Source organism: Camelus dromedarius, chromosome 18, assembly GCF_036321535.1.
Source record: "Camelus dromedarius isolate mCamDro1 chromosome 18, mCamDro1.pat, whole genome shotgun sequence".
NCBI lineage: Eukaryota > Metazoa > Chordata > Mammalia > Artiodactyla > Camelidae > Camelus > Camelus dromedarius.
This window is the reverse complement of record NC_087453.1, coordinates 28061687-28083681: the sequence shown is the minus strand read 5'-3', so window position 1 is coordinate 28083681 and position 21995 is coordinate 28061687. Positions and strand designations below refer to the sequence as shown.

Here is a 21995-nt window from a genome sequence, read left to right as displayed (position 1 = left end):
ACTTTATCCCAGTTAACATGTGCATTCCAGACTCTGAAATTCTCATGTCAGCACTGGCGTGCTCTCTCCTTATAGGTACTTGCTGTCACTGCCTAGTGAAACCGAGTCCCCCTAAAACTGAGTTCCCTGATGAGTGAGTTTATGATTAACCTCTCTGTCCAAAACCTTATTCCCTTTTTCTCCCACTGCAGTTCCCCTCCAGAGAGAGAAGTATCAAAGAAAAAGGGAGATAACACTGAGCAGGATACTGCAGGAACCTCTTGGGTACAAAAGCCCTTCCGTGTCCCCTGTTTCTTGCTTGTAGAAAAAGGTTTTAGTCTCCTAGGCCTTCCCTGAATTCCAAAGATCAGGCATAAGCAGTTACTAAATAGGGAAGTGAGGGAAGATAGAAACAAAGGAAAAGCAATTAAGCAAGAAAAGTAATGATATTTTAAACAACAGCCAGTGATAAAACAGAGTCCTAATTCCTCCTCAAGGGATATACCTAACAATCTGACATATATCTTTGAGTTGTTACGCAGAAACTAAGAACCCTGCCCCAGGTGGAGGATAGTGACTATAGGCTGACCACAAGCACTGGGTCCCCAGACTGGTTGGAACCAGAAGGCGTATGATTAAGATTCTTGAAATACTACCTACCCTGTTACCTCACCACCAAACAATCAGAAGAAAGTCATCTACCCTGCAGCCTTCACCTCAGCTGTTGCCTTTAAAAACCCTTCCCTGAAAGTCACTGGGGAGTTCAGGCCTTTTGAGCAAGAGCCTCCCATTCTCCTTGCCTGACGCCCTGCAATAAACACGATACTTTCCTTCACCACAATTCAGCGTCAGGAGATCAGCTTTGCTGTGTGGTGAGTGAGTGGAACTCAAGTTCAGTTTGGCAACACTAGGAGTTTTCTAATTTTAGTTAAGTACTTTCTGTAGGACAACTCAGCTGAGGCCTATCATAGCTGGGAATAAAAAATAATAGTAAATGAGGAAAACAATTTTGATTTTACTAAAATGATTAATCATGGTCCAGAGACATCTTGTCAAACTGAAATTTGCTATTGTACTTGAAACACCAAGAGATGGTCTAGCTCTTTGAAGATCTGGGCTCTGGGCTAAGGAAGCTAAGAGACTTGAGTGAATACACATTCTGCATGTTGTTAACCATTATCCTGTACATAAGGAATCTGAAGCCTACCACCCAAGTGGTTTAGTTGCAGAATCAAGATCTGAACACCAAATTCTTGCCTCCTAATCCAGGGTTTCATTCCAGGTCAACCTCTCACTTTGTAAACATCTTTATTACCTGATCTTCTGGGTGTTGAGAGAATAATGACAAATAATTTCCATGTATTTTCCTTATGTGTCTAGGGTTTTAAAGTTGCTTTCACAAGTAATTGGAAAGGGTCTTTTTTACTAAAAAGTGATGCTGAAGAGGGATTCCATGGCATAGGATCTTACTGACATGCTCTCTCAATAATAGAATACAGGCAGACCTCAGAAACATTGTGGTTTTGGTCCCAGACCACCACAATAAAGCAAATATGGCAATAAAACAAGTCACGTGAATTTTTTGTTTCCCAGTGCATATAAAAGCTATGTTTATGCAATACTGTAGTCTACTAAGTGTGCAATAGCATTATGTCTAAAAAACAGTGTACATGCCTTAATTAAAAAATACTTTATTGCTAAAAAAGCTAGCCATCATCTGAGCCTTCAGTGAGTCGTAATCTTGTTGCTGGTGGTGGGTTTGAAATATGATGAGAATTACCAAAACATGACGCAGAAACTCAAAGTGAGCAAATGCTGTTGGAAGAATGGTGCTGATCGACTTGCTCAACACAGGATTGCCACAAACCCTCAATTTGTAAAAGAAAAAAAAAAGGGATATTTGCATATTGCAGTGAGGGTCAGTAAAACAAGGCATGCCTGCACAGGCTCCTGGAAAACAACACGGGCTCTAATCCAGCTGCAGTTAGCCTGGTCTATTTCTAAGCCTTCACTGGGCTTTTCTGTTTGCGTCTGTCATGTTTGGAAGACACTGGTTTTTCAACCCACCCCTCTCCATGTAATTCTTCAGTTTAGGGTCAGTTTATTTGGTCAGCTGGCTGTTTTTCCTGTTTGCCATTAAGTGGAGTCTAATTTAATCAGACTATTTCTGTAAAGAGTCAGATACTCCAAGAAAGGATAAGCAAATGGAAAATTGGAATAAGGGAAAAAAATCATACTTTAAAAGGAAAAAGAAAGATCTCTTGGGATAGAACTAATCCAGGAAATATTGCTAGTAAATTGCAGTGAAATATAGGACCACAAAACTAATGATGGTAACATAGTGAAGGTAGGGAATTGCAATTTACTGAGTGCTTATTGTATGACATGCACTGTTCTTAGGGCATTTCATATATTAATCAATTTAATATGTGAACATTAACTTAAGAATCTCTAAATTCAAATATCTATGGGGCCCAAGAAACACCATAGATTTGTGAATTAGGTTTGATGTAAGGCAGTGGAGAAGGATCAACACTCGTGGTTAACTGGAATTTTATTTCATGTTTAAAATACTCAAATTCAAAAAAGTTAACATGTACCAAGAGTCAGATAAAAGGCTCAATTTAGTCTGCAAGTCTGCAGTTGGTGGCTCCTGATTTAGCTGCGCTCTAGGGAGCAGGGGCATGAAAGCAAAGGGCCATTTATGTCCCCTGGAATGAGGCAAAGAAGGCAACCCCAGAAGAATCCCATTCTCTCAAACCACATAAACCCTCAAAGAATCAATAAAAAGCCTCAAGTCAATGGAAATAAATCACCATTCAAAGGCCAATTATTTTTAGATGAAGTATATACTTTTCTCAATCAAGTGGAATGCCACCAGCAGGGAAGAATTGAGCTTACCTTATGAATTCAGTTCCTGTGCTGAGTCACATTGGAAACAAACGTCTATAGTGAAGGTGGTGTTGGAACCATCTCGGATAGGAGGGAGTCCCAGTGACACGTCCTCCTAGGAAAGTCTTGGGCTGGGACTCCTTAAGACCTGCCAGAGTGGTCTCCCAAGACTTATTCTCATGGAGGTCCTGCCTGTAGGTGGACCTCCTTTCAGATCAGTCTCCTCACCTGCACACACCTCTTAACTCTTTTGAAGTAGTCACCCTACTTGAGCCCCAGCTAAAACCGCTCTCTCTTGACTTAAAGCCTGTGCATTTACAAAGCAAGAGACAGGCTGTGTCAAATGTCCTAGAATGAACTTAGCCATGTCCCTGGAGAACGCTCTTCTCCTGATCACCTAAAATTAGTTTTGGTTTCTTTTTCTTTTTATAAGTGTGTATTTCAAGAGCGGTTCGCCATACTCGGGCTTTATCAGGATAATTGATTTTGATGTTTAGGGAGTGAGCATTGTCTAATTAGACAGTCACTCCTTCTAAACATCTGATCTTCAGTCTTCTGCTTAAATTGCTATGGTTTTTAGGTTGACCGTTTATAACTCAGTTTGAAAGGAGACTGGACATTTATTCTTCTGGCCTCATAGGGGTTTAGAGAAATCTGATGGTCACTCCTGAATTCTCCACCCAAGGTGAAGTTGGAAAGTATGATAGATTTTCTCAGAGAGAGTAAACTGAAGCAGGGCCAGGTGAAAAAGTAAATGAGAGACTTGGGCCAGGTGGGAAATGTGGTGATCACAGAGGGTGGTCCTCGGGTCTTTGGTTACAAAGAGGAACCGCTCAATCTTGCCAGCCAGAGTGCTGCCACATGTATGTCCAAGGTTGCCCCATCTTCTGATTTTTCAAAGGAAGCTAGCAATCTAGATTTTCATGTTAAATCTTCTGGTTTGTCAGTGTTGGCACTTATATTAGAAAATATTTAAAAAGCCACCTTTCAGGTCAATTTGCAACTTCCAGAATACCGGAGTAATCTATTCCATGGATTTGTCTCTGGACATGATAGGTAACTGTCTAGAATTCTGCCAAGGCCTCCTGGCTTGGGGATTGGCTGCCAACCTCTTCGCTCCATGAATGGAGTCAGCCACATTGTGCTGGGGTCCTGAACCTGTGACAAGGCACTCATCATGGGGAAAAGAAGACACTCATACCTGGCGTAAGCTTTTGACCCTACTCTAGGCAGCTCCTTTGAAAGGCACTCGCTAAATAATTGGAGATGTCCCTCTATTTTCCCATTTCCTCATTTATCAAAATTTGGTGATGTGATGTGCTAAACCCACAGGGTATGGAATGGGAATATGATAAATCTAATTACAAGATGTTTATATAGAAATGCTCTTTTTTAAGTCTTCTAGGCCACATCCTTCCTCTGATGGATCTCTCTCTCTCTCTCTCTTTTTTTTTTCCTGAGGTCTGCAGAGGTGATTTGGAACACAAAGTGGTTACTCTGCTGACTTTATATTTGGAGTCTCATTTGAGTGGCAGTCAATTGAGAGTAATTCTAGGTAGAGCAGATTTGAATTCTATGACCTTGGTCTACATTGTAGAAAATGACTAGTCATCCCCCGAATTTGCATTCACCCTTTCATGGTGTCTGCTGTGCCTGGACGGCAGCTGTCTAGACAGGAACAACCTTTACAGGTCCTTCTCACTATCTTTGTCCCTGGGGGGCCATTTGACCGGTTCTTGCCAATGAAATGTCAGGGCAGGCCTTTTTAGAGACATATGGGGGCATCTCTACTGTCTCTTCCCTTTCTCCTCCAGCAAGGTCCTGGAGGATGATGGAGCCAAAAATGAAAAGAACATGGTTCTCTGAATTACTATGTAAAAGCATGCTGTCTACCAACTAGAAACAACACATTGCACTGTTATATGAGAAGGACCAAGAATTCTATTTGGTGCTGTGTGTTACAGCAGCTAGTGTTATGCTAACCAATACATTCTCACATATATAATTTGTGTTGCATGATTTATGTTAAGGTTAAGGGGATGCTGAATATGCGTGTAGATAGTATGAGTGTTTCTCCTATTTCTGATTCATTTTATTAGGCAATTTTCATGTCATAAAGACTGCCTCTTAAAGTTGCTTGGGGCTTATTTGGTTCTTCTGGATTTAAAGTAAAATTAGAGAATAACCTTAACAATAAATCTTGAGCACTTTACAGCTATAAGAAGGAGTGAATGTTATGAATCCCAGGGGCATTATTACTTTCCATCAATCTTTATTTCTCTTTCTCTACTACAAGGAAAATGTGAAGGTGAAAAAAAAAATCTCCCTTGTCTTCCATTATTATCACTGGATTGAAGTGTATACAGAACAGATAGGGTATGACTATAATGAAGCTACTCTTGTAAGGACCAAGATGGGTGATTTCAATTAACTATTATTGTAAATCTATTTTAAAACATTATTCTTTTTTCTTCTGCTTAGAGAACAAGGCAGAGCTAGTCAGCTAAATCTGACTTCCTGCTTCCACCTTCCCATCAGCTAATCATCTCCTGGTGTGTATAACCCTGAGGCTGCTTCCAAAATCTAAGAGATTAAAAACCCTTTTGATGGGCCATAGGCATCCTTCCTTACACAGGGATAAATGGCTTTAGGGAAAGTTACTGCTGACAGAAAAGTCTACTAGGTTCTACCAAGCCTGTCTTAGTTCTCCGTTGACCTTGCCAGCCAGAGAGCCATACTAATTCCAAATTATGGAACATATTCCAACACTAGAGATACTGGGCTGGATGGCAGGTGCCACTGATTCATGGTTCATTCACCACATTTACTCACTTTTTTTGCCTTGACTCCCTCTTACATTCCTTGATTTATTTACTCATTTATCCAGAATATATTGAGTACCCATCTATGTACCTGGGACTGACTAATGCAGGTAGATACAGAGACATAAATAAGAATGAGACACAGGCTTGGTTTCAAGGAGTCCCCAGACCAGTGTGAGATGTGGATTGTAAAACAACGTGGCATGCTGAGATCAGCACCATGATACAGTTCTAAGCAACATACAGCAGCAGCACAAAGGAGGGCGTGATCACCTCTCCTTGATACCACAGAACAGGAATTACCTAAGACCAGAAGTCCTGGACATCATTAAACTCCGGTCTCTTTGCACATTTGTCCAGGTGTAACCGTGACTGAACTTTACCAAGGGCTCACCCATACCATCTCCTTCTCACTCTGTGGCACATCCAGTTATATTCCAAAATAACCGAAAAGGGAACGATATAAGAACTCTGAATTATCACCTAAAAAATTGACTATTTTGTTTAATTGTAGGCTAAGTAAAATAAAACCCTGCACAAGTTGGAAATACCCCTCGATACAGCAGAGACGAGTGATCAAGCAATGTAAAAACATTATTAAGTGAATCATTTTCCATAGTGCCAAATGAAGTCCCACTCCGAAAGCCTATCGGTCTAATCCTTGCCTACGAGTCCTTACTATGAATGACCATCTCCATACATGTCAGTCAAGTAAATATAATAGAATTTTCAACTGCGGATAGAAGATTCCAACCTTGACTTCTTCAGCGATGGAAAGAACTTCCTGTGCTTAACTCATCAAATTAGAAATGGAAAGTGTATTTCAAGGCCTCTCTCTCTTTCTTTATCTAAAAAATAAAATATCCTTTGGTAGTGATGGTGAAATACAGCACTGATCAGCTGGGGCAAGTGAAGTGTGTGAAGTCACACAGAGCGTCAGCATCACCTTGGAGCTCAGTAGAAATGCAAGTTACCAGGCCCTTGGGAAGTTGATTGAATTAGAACTTTGGGGGCAGGACTCAGTTTTCTGTGTATTATTAAGCCCTTTTGCTGATTCTAGTAAATCCCAAAGTCTTGAGAACCACTGATTTAGAACTTAAAGCAGCTGTGTAGTGAGTCTTATATACATGGATTATTGAGAATCATTCCTATATTAATGACTAAGTCTTGCCAAGAAAGTAGCTTCATGTTTGGAGAATTATTTTGTAAACCTGAACACAGTTGACTATTGTCAAGGTGCATATATCAGATAGAAGGTACTGGGTTCAATGTCGTTGACATCTGGATTATTGAGGCTGTAGCATTATAATCTTGGGTGGTGGTGGGGGGAATTCTCACTCAATTCAGAAAGTAACTATTGCCACTGTCCAGGCTAGAACCCTTTGGACTAACCATTGCAATGCATACTGCTCAATTTCCAACTGCCTGCTTTCTCTAGTAGAGAGCAGAGCTGGCTAGAAGGGCAGCCCAGTGGTTGACATATATGTACTCCAGCTCCCTTACTCTTTAGATGGAATAACTCCAAAGTGCATACTCTGCATAGTCTCCCAAGAGGACTGAGCACCAGATGCCCGTGGTTGTAACCTGCTTGATAACAAACACACCTTTTGTTGCTGCCTTCCCTTCCTGTCTCCTTTTCCCACACCCTACTAGTTTCCTGGGATCACGTCTCAGAAACACTACTTGTCCTCAAATCCCTGTCTCAGGGCTTGCTTCTGGGGGCACCCAAACGAAAACAGTAACTTCGTTTTTGAGTTTATTAGCTGGCATATCTTAGGTATAAACATTGCAAGGATTTTCTTATAGTTTGAGGGTTGATGTGCCCTCCTGTCTAATGCACATTGATATTATTTGACCAGCTTATAAACTACTTGAGCTGAAGATCTCCCATAAATCATCCAATGCCTAGATTTAGACTGAAAAACAGCCATTCCTTTCAGAATCGACACAGATCTAACTGGCCTCGAAGCACACTAAATTCAAGCAGCAATCCTAGTAAATTTGAATTTGGATAACTTTTGGTCTCTGCTGTATAGACCATAACCTCAGTGATCATATGTAATGTAACAAGAGTCTCAGGCTGCAGTGAAATTATTTTTGTGCAGAAGAAACATTGATGGATAAGAGAAAAGGGAAGCTGTGTCTGAAACGTGCCCAACAGAGTGACAATGCATGTTTATTTCCCTCTTCATCTGGCAGCACTTGGAACAGAGGGATAAACTCAAATGCTAATTGGTCCTGGTGTTTTTGTTCCCTAACATTTCAAGGGAAAGAAAGGCTGTCAAGAAAAATTATGCTGAATGTTGAATAAATGAATAAATAATGTATGATGTAGCGAGGATGTTCAAAAACAGTTTATCTCATCCGAAGAAGACCAAATGTATTCCACAAGAGAACATATGTTACTGCACTGGACTCAGTAGCAGAAATATAATGATACCTTGAAGAAAATGGCTTTCGTGTTAAAATAATAATGGAATAATAATACCTGAGAAATAATGTACACTTAAAGGAAAAGGCTCCTGCTTTAAAATACATATCTAACTGTCAGAATGTATAATTTCAATGTTTTTATAATAAATCAAGTTCATGCTTTTTTCTCTTTAGCCAGCTTTTTAACCAAAATGCTCTGTCTCAAAGGAGACGCCCCCGCCGTCATCAGTTAATAAATTTTCTTTCACGTATATCTCAAACATAGTAAGTGCATGATTCTTTACTATCAGTTCCTATGCCTTGATCACATGTCATTAATACAAATATACAAACTAAGCTCGTTTGCTTTGTACTAGTATGTTTGCATTTCAATACAATCAACATTTTCAAGTAGAAAGGCCGCTAATAAAGACACGTAACCTGATTTATATACAGTCTTTTGGATTAAACTACAACCAGAAAGAGAACTGCTGATCTGGCTTTCTTTCACCTTTACTCATCCATAAATTTCCATTCTCTTTCTTCTCCTAATCCCCTAAAATATGTATTTTTATGTCTAATATTTACTTAATAAATAAGTAAGCAACTTCTTTGGAAAACATACAACAGAATAAAATTGCCAGTGTGTCTGTCACGGTCACCTCGATAATATGGACTCTTCCAAGAAAGTTGTGTCTACCATGACATCAAAACAATGAGCTGAAAGTCAAAGCAAATGGGTGGGACCATTTAGTGCCTAACTGGACTTGAAAACTAATTAATGGTTATCTTAATCAATGTATGAATTCCTCCTGTGAGTTCTCTTAAGACATCATGAAAATCACGTTCAAGAAACAAATGGGGGCACACCAAGAATATACTAATTTCTCAAAGAGAACAGGCCTTAAGGTCCTTTCCCTGATTCACCCTGTGAGTCCCTGGGGACGTGTATGAATTGCTTCAATTAGTCATTGAAATGACTAATAATGAATATTTACTGAGCACCTACTAATGTAAGTGATTGGCTCTGTGGCAGTTGACTTGGGGAATCCTGAATAGTGGTTACCAGTTGTCTCTTAAGGTTTAGAAACTCAAAACATAATTGATGAGCCGAGGCAAAGTTATACAACAACATGAGCCCGACATACAAGATGAGCTGCCGAGTCAGTAAGTATTGATTTGGGAGCCGTGAATCTCTGCGGGAAGACCTGCATCTGAGTTAATCCATGAAATCAAAGCCTCTGGTTACCACGCATGAAAATGAACCTAAGTGCCACTGTCTTAAGCACAAAGATTTTTTCCCCCACAGGCCAGGCCTTTAATGACTTTTCTGTAATCGTTGTCAAATAACGATGATTATTGCTATGAATATTTATTGAGCATTTATTATACGCTGGGCACTAGGTTAAGTGACTCACATGGGTTATCTGCATGAATTACCTCTTTGAATTCTCACATCCTTCTATGAGCTAAAGTCTACTTACCACTCAATGGCTAAGTGATACACCTAATGACAAAGCTGGTAAACAATGAAGTCAGAATCCAAACTCAGTTATTCTTACACCACAGTTTCTAATTACTTATAATAACCTCCTCTTCTATCAAGCATCAGCAAGAAGCCCATATATTTGTAATCCCTCAGTGACCCATTAGAGCAGAAGGTTGGTGGAAGCTTTTATATAAAGCAGAGGAAAAACAAAGGCAAAATTGATACATAATATCGTGATGGGTAGAGCAGAGAAGGGGATATTATGTTCTTCATTTCTTCCCTCTCCTATTCTCACTGTGTTATCCAGGTCTTACCACAGTCAAGTAGACATTTACTCAGTTGAACTGTCCATAATCTTTGAAAATATTTTATATCGCCGAACAGACTTCAACTTAGAGTCTACGCTGAAAAAAAAAAAAAAGACTTCAACAAGAAATATCTGATCAATGGCCTCAGAATTAGGGAGGGATTCTGAAAATGTCCAGAGAGATTAAAAAAAAATAGATTCTTGAATGAATAGATGTCTGAGACAAAAAACTCAAAAGATTTTCAAAAGATAGCCAGAATACCATGTCTAGAAGGAAAGTGGGTCCAGCCGAGATCAGCAGAGTTCAGCTGACACATGAGTGAGACTGAGCAAGACTGGAAGAAGGTCCCAGCTCACCAACCCGTGACTAATAGGAGATGCTTAGTGTTTTAGGGTGCTGAGTTTTGGGGTGGTATATGTGATGCAACAGTGATACAGTAAGTGTCTGGATTTGTGTTTGTTTCCTTTCACAAAGTGAGCACACCCATTTAACCAGCGCCCGGGTCAGAAAAGAGAATACTACCAACACTCCAGAAGTCCCCCTTTTACCACCTTCCAGTCACCGGTCACTCCATCTCCCAGCCAAGGTAGCTGTGTTTTTAACTTCATATAAATGTAACAACATTGTGCATACTTTTTTGGTCTGGCTCCTTTCACGCAATATTTTGTTTGTGACAATCATCCATTCTGTTGTGCACCATTGTGACTGTCCATTCTCATTGCTCTACAGCAATCAATTGTGTGAACATACTACGTTCTGGTTATCCACATAACACTTGATGGACCTCAGGCTAACTCTGGTTTGGGGCTATAACATACAGTGCAGCTGTAAACATTCTTGTATGTGTCTTTCGATGAATTACATGCACATTTTGTTGGGGTTAGCAATATACTTTTAAGTTAAAAACATAGATCCCAAGAGATTATACACAGTATAACACTTAATTATGACACTTTTACATATAGTATCCTCCCTCAGTATAATACTTTTTTTAGCTTAATTTTGTATACCTTTATTCAAAAGGTGAAATTAGAATGTAATCTCATTTTTCTTTTATTTTAAGCCTCTTTCCCATAAAAATTGGTATTTGTATCTATAGAATCTTTTTCTGTTGAGGTATTAATACTTTTAGCTTCATATGACGTTATTTTATGAAGTTAAAAACAACTAAAACCAAAACAAAGAAATGTGTTACAGGAATACATATGTATGCTGTGCAGATACAGTTGTGCATGTATATGTATCGTGTATATACAGGCATGTGTCTGTCTAGACCTATGCAAATACAAAAACACAACAATTAAATAGACAAGATTCAGGTTCATAACTACCTTGGAGGATAGAGGGTGAGGAGAGAGAGGCAGGGGTACCAGAGAGGGGAGAACCCAGTGTTCTAGTTTTTGTGTTGTGTAATTATTTCATGGATATTTATTATATTGCAAATAGACCAAGATGATCTTCGGTGAGACACCAATGAGAAGGGTGTGTCATGAACTAAGGATTGGTACTTATTGGGTTCTGTACACCTGATAGCCACCAAAACAGGTGTAGGGCTACCTAAATGAAGTTGGTGGCTAGAACTGAAGGATCCTGAAAAGTCACCAATTCACGGGGCAAGTTTATATTTGAAAAGGCCGAAGACCATGAAGTTTAAGTGCTTGGCCAAAGCCATTCAGATATTTTCATGACATGAAGCCAGTGTGAAGACGCACATTTTAAAGGTAGTTGCTTTTTTTTTTTTTTTTTTTTTCCCATCTACGGTTGATGCTTGGTTTGAATTGTTTCCTTACGAATGCTAAGTTCTGGTGTTGAAAACGCTGCCAACACAGCCCAGCATCATGGGTCTCAATCGCTTCTTAAAATAAAGTGTTCCTCCTTTCTTCCATTTGAAGAGTATTCTTTCTTCAGATACATTTTCCGAACTTGGCTATTAAACTTGCTGGAATGTGGAACGAGGAAATTAGAAAAGTGGGTTGTTACGTTTTGTTCGGTTTTGCCAATAACGTCATTAATTGAAGCACATACATTTCTTACATTTCTTAGAAATTGGAGGTAACCCTGGGTTGGGAAGGGCTGGTGATCTGGAACAAGTTCTGTGCTGCTGGGTGAAACTGGCCTTTACAGATTTCCCTCTCAAGTTCATATCAAGAGGGGGATCAGGCCACAGAGTCACAAAGGAAAACTGGCATTGATTTCCCATTTCTTATTGCTTACCTAAGAGCACAACTTCAAAATACACTCTGGCCTTCATTTCTCTTATAAGACAATTCCCCTAGAGTTGTTGGGGGTGGGCAGGGGAGGACCTGCCCGCCCCCCCCTCTTCTGAACTGTCTTAATCTTTTTCTCTTCTAATCACAAGCTCAAGAATGTCGGTAGGGAAAGAGTCTCAGATCAATTCTACATTTTGGTCACATTCCCTCATTAACCAGGCGTGTTTGCTACTTCCACAACCGAGAGAAATTCTAAATTTCACCGTGCACACATCATTTAAAATTTCCCCCCTCCCTGTTATGTTATTTAAACTTTTCCTACATATCAATTAGTTTGAAATAATAAGTCTTTAGGCTATCCATTAATTGCTGCACTGTAGACATGATCTGTATTTAAAATTACGCGAGGAAAATTAAGCTGCAGCACAAAGGAGTCTTGGCTAACACAGGCTTCTTAGCCCTTCTGAGAAGTGGAAGGAGATAATGGGGACAGGGAATACACAGGGGGCTCCCTCCCCACTTTGTCGCTGGCCAGCCAGCCTGAGCTGTGAAAACAGACTGCTCCTGCTGTAGCTTCTTCTTCCTTGCTTTTCAGTTTTCATTTTGAATTTTTACTGTATTTGGTCATGCGAAGGCAGAAGAAAACGGTTGTCAGCCCAATGTCCTTTTCCAGCAGAAACTTATTATAAATAGTCTAATAGCAGCTGGGCTTCATAATAAATTTCCCTACCTCTCCCCCCCCCCCCCCCACCTCTGCAGAAAAGCAACACATCTCGGTCTGTGATCTTGATTAAATTGGTAGCAGGGAGAGGGGATGGAGAGGGGAGAGGTGTGGCAGCTGGCAGCCTTACCGGCCAGTGCCTCGATGTGAGTAAACGCTGGGGTTTTACTGGAAGAAATATTAGTTGTAAGGAAGGGGAGGTGGCAGAAGGACTAAGGTCCCCTGTTGCTGAGGACCCCGGGGACTTCGGGGGTTAGGTGAACTTCCCTCCCTTCCTAATCAAGGCTCTCGACTGCCCTGAAAAGTGCCAAGATCTGTCTGAGTCAGTCCCACCCTACTGAGCGGTAGTTTCAACCACTGAGGACCATGGAATCGACTTTTAAAAATTGTAAGAGGAAAGGAAAGATGAAGAGTTAGAATGTAAGTGACTCGCGGGTGACATTTTTTTCATGCTCCCTCTCCCCAGGAAAGTTTAAGTTTCCGATGTTTATTTTGCCTTCGCGCCTTCACCCCCTTTCTCGCCGGCTTCTTGTTTCTGCCTCCCAGTGATTAATCATTTTAACTTCAGGTCTGGCAAAGGCAAGGACTGCGGAGTCAGTCTCGCCCTCTAGTGGTGAGACGGTACCTTAACGTGCGGGTTTCCCCGTTTATCCGAAAGTAGAGCATGCCTGTGAAATCTTTGTAGGCAGAAATGTAGGTAAAGCAAAGAAGCAATTACCTTAGGACACATCTTGCTAACGGATGCACAAAGTAAATCGAAATAAAGCACAGATGCTCACAGACACAGTTCAAAGCTCTGGCACCTTGGTGCTGAGAGCAGTTCCCCAAACCCAGCTTGGGATCCACTGGAATAGATGAGGAACGCTATTCTTCCCTTTTCTCAAAGTAAAAACCCTTTTCGGATTTTTTTCTTTTTTTCTTTTTGGTTAGCAAAACAGGTACTAATGCAGGTCTTTCATAAAAGTGTGGCGGCTTAAGAATGAACTTTCAAACAGCAGGGGAATCCTGTACTAGTAACGCCTTAGGACAACGCTTTGCCCAGAGTCCACACAATCATATAAAACGTTTCCGCACAGGAGATAGTTGAAGGGGCAGAAAGCATCCCATTCTGGGTGTCACCGTTTAAGAGATTCGTAAAAAAAATCTTTCTCAGGAAATGTTTTCTTTTCCTTGCTTGTATTGAATTTATAATTTGGAAGTTAGCCTTAAGTCTTTATCTTTTTTCTGCAGGACAAGTGTTCGTAGCAGTACGACTTATGAAAGGCAAAAGCTGGAAACAACCCAAACGTCCATCAAGAGTGAAGTGGGTAAATAAATTGTGATGCATTCCAATATTGCATAACAATGAAAAAAAACCCCAACTATGGCTGCCTACAGCAAGGAAATGATACCAGATGCAAAAGACTAAGGATTGTGTGATTCGGTTAATAACATTCCAAAACTTCTAGAAAAAAATAATCTCTCTATGGATTGAAGTTGGACTGGTGGTTACTTCACGATGGAGATGGCATTGATCGAACGGGAGCACAAGGGAAACTTCCAGGTTCCTGGTGCTATTCCTTGTCTGGAGGTAGGTGGTGAGTTCATAGCCTTTTAACAAATTTGTCAAGCTGTTCACTTATGATTTGGACATTTAATTCCTTCTCTCAGGCTTTCACCTATGAACTAGTAATCTATTTTCTTCCTTGTATGTCCATCATTTCTTTGAAATGCTCTTTTATTTCTGGACAGGCTACTTTTCAGAAACTTCAACACGTGTATGTGTTTTGGTGCCGTCTTAAACTCACGTGGCTGGTAGAGGCTGTTATGGGGGATGCTCCCACTAACCAGCTGGGTGATGCTCGCCTCCCTGGTCCTCTCTCCCCACTGTTCTATGGACGGTTGTGCTGTAAATGACAGTGTAATTTTTGGCCACCACCCTGAGGTCGTGATAAAATCAGAGCTCACTCCCAGGCCCCTGGGGGCTGTCGAGGGGCTGCTTGGATGTAATCAGGCTGTTGCGTGAAGCTCCCTCTGCCTGTGATGTCTAGCACTAGGGGGACAGAAATGGCAGGTGAAGAGTATACAAAGACAGCAAACGTTATGCAGAGGGGAGAGAGTGAAGGACACAAGAAAGGAAACGATGCTTTTGGAGGTTTGCGGGGACTCCTGGCACCTTCCCACCTTAGGTTGTAAGAGTGACCCTTCTCACACTTAACCAGCCAATCCCTGAAAAGAGAAGTGCCTCTTTACTCACAGTTCACTGTTTGTCTGGGACCCGCCCTCTACTGATGTGATTTCTGAGAGCAAGGGAAAGATGAGGAGGGATTTCCTGGGGCCACAGGCCCACCCTGAGAGCACGGGGATGCGCCCAGTGGGGGTTCCCGCATGGGCGAGGATCTCCTCCACCTCTTCGGACAGGGCCCTGACGCCAGGACCAGCGTCAGGGAATGAGGTGACTGAACAAACCGGGCAGAGCAGCTGTTCTCACTTCTGGGGGTGAGCCCAAAGTCGGCACCAGACTCTTGCTGGGTTACAGGGCGTTGGGTGTCCTCAGTTCTGTCCTGGAAGATGGCTTTGTAGTTGATGAAGAGGAACAGTCTATAAAGGGGAAATTTTCTCAAGTTCTTCAGTCAGGGGTTAGAAACATCAACCTTTCTCTGGGGAGACCTAATGAGAAGATATTCACCAATGCCAGTGGCTACTGTTTAGAAATGGCACTTGGTAATCCCAGATGGCTGTAATGACAGAATAATTAAGAGGCAGGGAAGAAGCCTAAACTAAAGGAAAAAAAAAAAAAAAAAAAAGGAAAGCGTAGGGCTGATAGCTCTGGGAGACAGCAGCAGCTGTGGTGACCGTGGCAGACACCACTAATCAATTGTGGCAGTCTTCTTGGGTGGGTCTGGATGGCCATGGAAGTCCGAGACATCCACCGTCATATGATGGAGCTGGTGTGCAAAAAGTAAGCCATGCCTTCAGGATAAGACACTTGGGTGCTAAAGTTTGGGTGGGCAACCAGTTTAGATTCCAAGCAATGACTCTATCCAAGGCTAGTGTGCCCTCTTAAAGCAAGGTGTGTATATATGTATATAAGCCAATACACATACCATGAATTACAAGGGCTCTCCCACAGCAGGAAATTAGCAGCTGTTAAGTGTAAATGCCTTTAAGAGGAAGAGAGGTAAAGCTAGGAGGAAAAAGCAGTGGTGGTGGTGGAGGTGTGTGGCTGTAAGGCAACAACAAGGGACGGTGACTGTGGCTAAAGGGGGCACATCTGCTCATCTAAAGGGGGAACCCACTCCTCTGGTCCAGCGAATTCCCGCCAAGTGGTAACACTGACAACGCAGGTACATCTTCTAATATTTCCAAAGCAGCCAGAAAACATTTTTAAAGGAGAAGTCTCCTGACTTTTAAAAGTTAGAAGCCAATTCAAAAAGAAAATCATAGTAAAGAAAATGCCCTGTTAACAATGTGTGAGGCAAATAAATTGCGTCTGTGGGTTATTTCAGCCTGCTTGTCTGTTTGCAGCATCTGGCTTACGGATTTTGCTGGGGATAGGATTGTCAGAGGTGGGCTTCCGCCAGTACTTTGGGGAATTTTCATTCCAATTTCTTCAGATGCTTAGAATGAAATTTACCAATCAATCGCCCTGGGAAGTTTAGCCTTTTAATTCTTCCTGACCGAGTAAAGGGAGTCCAGTCTGGTTTCTAAGGAACGTTTGCCCTCGGAAGTCCCTGTACAACCATGATTCATGAGCGTGCTGACACCACTGCAGCCGAGCACGTGTCCTGGCTCTGTGAGCACACGTCCAAATGTGCCCGTGGCTCCTTTTGAGCAGCTTGGTTCTCCCTGAAGCTACAGGGTCTATTCTGACTGTGACAAACATTAGCATTCACAGTGTCACCTCAAGGGAAAGAAATTCTGCTGGGAGTCACACAGTTCTCAACTGAAAGGTGCAGCACATTTACATTTGTATTTTTTTTTAATTTTTAGAAATTGAAGAATAGTTGATTTACAATGTTGTGTTAATTTCTGGTGCACAGCCAAGTGATTGTATATATATACTTTTTCATATTCTTTTCCATTACAAGATATTGAATGTAGTTCCCTGTGCTGTACAGTAGGAACTTGTTCATCTATTTTATATATAGTAATGTGTATCTGTTAATCCCAAACTCCTAATTTATCCCCACCTCCCCACTTTCCCCTTTGGTAACCATAAGTATGTTTTCTGTCTGTGAGTCTATTTCTGTTTTCTAGATAAGTTCATTGTGTCATATTTAAGAGTCCACATATAAATGATACCATATATTTATTTTCCTCTGTCTGACTTACTTCACTTAGTATGATAATCCCTAGACCCATCCATGTTGCTGCAAATGGCATTATTTCATTCTTTTTTATGGCTGAGTAGTATTCTAGTGTGTGTGTGTATGTGTGTGTGTGTATATATATATATATATATATATATATATATATATATATATATATATATGCCATGTTTTCTTTACCCATTCTTCTGTTGATGGACATTTAGGTTGCTTCCATGTCTTGGCTATTATAAATAGTGCTTCTATAAACACTGGGGTGCATGTATCTTTTCGAATGAGAGTTTTCTGTGGATATATGCCTAAGAGTGAGATTGCTAGATCACATAGCTTTATTTATAATTTGTTAAGGAACCTCCACAGTTCCCCATAGTGGCTACACCAATATCCATTTCCACCCACAGTGGGGAGGGATTCCCATTTCTCCACTACACAGGTGTGTCTCAAGAAGGCAGTGTCGGGTAGTGGTTGGAGACTATGAGTTCCAGGGCCAGGAGACTTGATTCCCATCCCAGCTCTGCCCATGAAAAGCTGCAGGATTGTGGGCCAGTGGCTGGTCTCTGTGTCTCAGTTTCCATGCACACCATGAGGGGAGTGACTCAGCCTCCCGGACACTGTGGGAGATCACAGGATACTGCTCAATGCTCAGGCCCCTAGAAAAAACTCACTCCTATAAGCTCCAAAATCCTGAAGCTGAGGCAGGACTTACTTTCTGGAGGAATACTCGGATGAAGGCAGTGCCCATGGGGTGTCTGCCTTCTGAGTGTTTGGCTTCTCTTTTATTTCCAAGGCCACCCATGACAATAATGTTCCAGCAGAAAAAGCTCCCAGAAGCATGGGGTGTGGCCAGCCTAAATCTCTAAGGTTCTTGAAGCCTGTGGCCACTCTCTCTGAATAAACTGTTTGGAGACTCTGTTTGACTTCCAAGCCCCACAAACATGATCCATCTGCAAAAGTAGGACAGATTCCTGGTTTGACATTCCAAGGGTGTTTTCCAAGATATGATCGCAACTGAGGATGGTTAGGCAGAAATAAAAATAAAACAAGGAAAGCTGTTCTCCTTCAGCTCTAAGTCTCTGGCAGAGTTTGTCTTTCCCAGTGTACCCTGTGGACCACTGGCTTCAGAACCACCTGGGAGAGACTATGTGAGCAACTCTCAGACCCCGCTCTCTCCAGGCCTCCCAGAGGGCATCCTTAGATCTGGGCAAAGGGCCCCTCCCTGGGCTCTCAGGACTCCTTCTGGCCTCCTCCAGGCATGCCCTCCTCCCAGGGCAAGCTCATCTGGAGACATGGCCACCCTAATGCTGGAACACCGGATAGGGGAGCATAAAAAATACACCGCATCTTTGTTTCTGGTTGGTGTACAGAACACCTAAAACCCTCAGAATTTCTCAAGTAACAGGCGTGTCTTTACTCCTGAGTTAATGTCAATGACGTGACTTAGAGTGGGGCCCCTGCATGACCTCGGGATGGGGCTGTTCCCTGGAAGAAACAAGTGAGGGGGTGGACATGTCAGCCCCTAGTACCAGGGAGGGAAGGACGTAGCTGGAGACTGGGTTATAAGAACGCTTCAACAACGGTGTTCCAAGAGTTTCTGGGTTGGAGAATGTGTGGTGGGAGGACGGTATACCCCAGATCCAGGGGACAGGACATTATGAGCTCAGGATCCTTCCAGACCTTGCCCTATTGCCTCTTCATCCGCTGTTCATCTGTATCCTTTACAATAAACTGGTAAACAGCAGTGAAGTGCCTTTCTGAGTTCTGTGAGCCATTCTAATCATCAAACCTGAAGAGGGGGCTGTGGGAACCCCCAGTGTATAGCTGGCTGTTCAGAAGTATGGGTAGCCCAAGACTTGTGCTGAGCATCTTGAGTGGGGGCAGACTTGTGGGGGTGAACCTTTAAGCTGTGGGGTCCGTGCCAACCCTGAGTAGTTAGTGTCAGAGTGAAACTGAATTGTAGGACGCCAGCTGGTCTCAGGAAATTGGTTGGTGTCAGAAAACACACCACTGGGATACCAGAATTCCCTTCCCCACTGGCCCCAAGCCCTCTTTCCAGTCCCTCAGAGTCTTCTTGCCAAGATCAGTCCTCCTGAGAGCAGACCTTTTTTGCATCCATCTAAGTCTAAGGCATCACCAAGGGGTTGTCATTTGATGGGAGTTAAGGGACAGATCATGAGCATATGTGCTGAGGTGTCCACTCCTACGTACAGAAGGTCCTCTACAGTGCAAGAAAAAGACAGGGTAGAGTGGAGGGTGGGAAGAAAAGGGAGAAGGCCATGGGCTCAGGGTTTGCTTTCATCTTAAGTCCTGCAACTATTAGGAAGTAGAAGGTCCTGAGCTTCTGACTCAGAATCTCTGATGACAGTGGCTAAGAATCTTGCTGGAGTGGTGCTAAATTGATTTAAACAGAAGTTCTCAACTGTGGCTGCCCATCAGAATCACTTGGGAGTTTTTAAAATGACCAGGACTCACCCTAAACCAATGACATGATGATTTCTGGGGGGTGAGACCCAGGGCCATCAGTAGGTTGCAAAGCTCCCCAGGTGATTCCAATATTTATCCAAGGTTGCAGGCCCTTGAGGCTACAAGGCAGAAGAACAATGCCAGGGACAGCGGGCAAGGGGTCAGTGTCACGGAGACGGGGCTTATCCCAGAGGAGATGTCATGGCGTCCCTAACGTGACAGCCTCCACTCGGCTCTAGCTGACGGTCGCCATGCAGGGAAGACGGCCCACTCTGGCCAGTTCTTCCCAATTTTTCAGGGAAGCTTCAGATGCTTATATGAAAGTTCACACTTTGTGTACCTTACTAGCTCATTCCACACGGTTGCCGTGAAACCGCTATTGTTGTGATTCGGTGTTTCGGCTGTCACTTTGGCTTCTGAGTTAGAGTCTTCCTACTCACGGTGTGGTCCATGGACCAGCAAGGTCGGCATCACCTGGGAGCTTGTTATAAAGTCAGACTGTAACGGCAGACTTGTAATAAAGTCTACCGAGACCTATTCGACTGGAGCCTGCAGCTCAATAGAATCTCCAGGTGATTTGCATGCATATTAAAGTTTGAGAATCACTGCTTAGCAGGTTAAACAGTATGTTGCCAGCAAAACCCAAACTGTACTTCTTTTAGGTGCCACCAGGTTTTCTGAGTTTCGTGACTGTAGAATTACAAACTTCAACAATCAATGCCTGCCCCATAGGGGACTTGGCATCCGAGGGTACCTGCCGCTCTGCTCTGCTTCCACCATTAAAACCAGTGTTCGTGGCCTGTGGGTCATGTTTTCCTACCTCTCTGAAAGGTGAAATGGAAGATAAGTTTTTTTTTTCATCTTTAAAAAAATTAATATTTAATTGTCCTAACTTCCCCACGCTGTCCATTGAGGCCCTTCGGAAGACTCGTTCTAAATGTCACACCATCTGCCCTCAACACATTCAGAGATTTACTCTCCCTCAGCATTCTCCCCTCTCCCAGCACTGTTGTTATCCTGACTGTGTTCTTATCATTATGATTCAACCTAACTGACGAAAAACAGGCTTTAAAAAGCCTGGCATAATGGAAAGAGCTGACCGGGATGGGAGCTTAGCAAATTATAATTTCAAAGGAAACTTCTTTTTATCTGGGCAACAAATGCCATTAAGTTCATTAGGGAGAAATCAGTCTTGCAGGGGGTGTTTATCAATTGTATTAATCACTTTAGACTAATCACCCAAACCTTTAGCCTTGTAGACTTCTTCTGATATTGCCTGTTTTCTATTTTGCTGATTTCTGGTTTTATTCTTCATATTTGTTCCTTTGTACTTTCTGTGGGTGGGTTTAATGTGCTGTTTCCTTTCTAGTTTCTTGAGATGCAAGCTTAGACCATTGAGTTTCTTCCTTTTTTCTTTTCTGATATATGCATTTAAAGTTATGCATTTTCCTCCAAATGCTGCATAAGCTTCATCTCTTATGTTTGGGTATGTTACATTTTCATTACTGTTCAGTTCAAAATATGTTCCCATTGTAATTTTGATTTCTTCTTTGATCCCTGGGTTATTTAGAAGCATGTTGATTATTTTCCACATATTTGGAGATTTTCTAGTTATCTTTCTGTTACTGATTTCTAGCTTCATTCCACTATGAGCAAAGAACATACTCTGCATGGTTGCAGTAATACAAGGTTTTGAGACTTGCTTTATGACCCAGCACATACTCTATGCTGCTAAATTTTCAATGTGTGCTTGGAAGAGTATGCATTGCACTGTTGTTGGATGTAATGAATTCAGTGTGTGAGTTAGATCATGTTGGTTCACTGTGTTACTCAAACCCTCTATATCTTTATTGAATTTTTTCCCTGCTTGTTCTGTAACAGAGAGGGATATGTTAAAATCTTCATCTGTGATTGTAAATTTGCTGAATTTGCCATACAATTGTCAACAAAAAGAAACACTTTGTGGTTGTGTTAATATCAGATGAAGTAGCTTTAAGATTGCCTTGTCCAACAGAACATTCTGAGATGACAGAAATGTTCTTTGCACTGTCCCATAGGATAGCCACTCGTCACATGGCTATTGAGCATTTGAAATGTGGGTAGTGCAGTTGAGGAACTGAATTTTTAAATTTTTTATCTTTAATTAATTTAAATTGAAATAGGCATGCATGGCCAGTGGCTTCTGTACCAGGTAATATTACTTTAAGGAAAGAAAAATTATTAAGGAGGAACATTTCATACTGATAAAAGGATCAGTTTAATAGGGGAGCAGAACAACACTAAATATGTATGCACCCAATAATTATACCTTCAAACTACATAAAGCAAAAATTGACAGATCTAATAGGCTTAGATTCAAAGAGATAATAGTTACAATAATCCAGTATCACAG

The 21995-nt window shown here is 41.8% G+C and overlaps 1 protein-coding gene across 5 annotated transcripts in view; it reads right to left on the bottom strand.

Moving 5' to 3' along the window:
* The window catches only part of PLCB1 (phospholipase C beta 1), a 662592-nt gene that overhangs the window by 40333 nt on the left and 600264 nt on the right, over nt 1-21995 (bottom strand). Inside the window, exon 32 of one of the 5 annotated variants that reach the window (XM_064475873.1) lies at nt 11661-11841. The exons of the other annotated variants lie outside the window; for them this stretch is intronic. Within the exon in view, the coding sequence (XP_064331943.1) occupies nt 11833-11841 (9 nt within the window). The 3' untranslated portion in view covers nt 11661-11832. Of the gene's footprint in view, nt 1-11660; nt 11842-21995 lie in introns of those variants that run through there. 5 annotated transcript variants of the gene reach the window in all.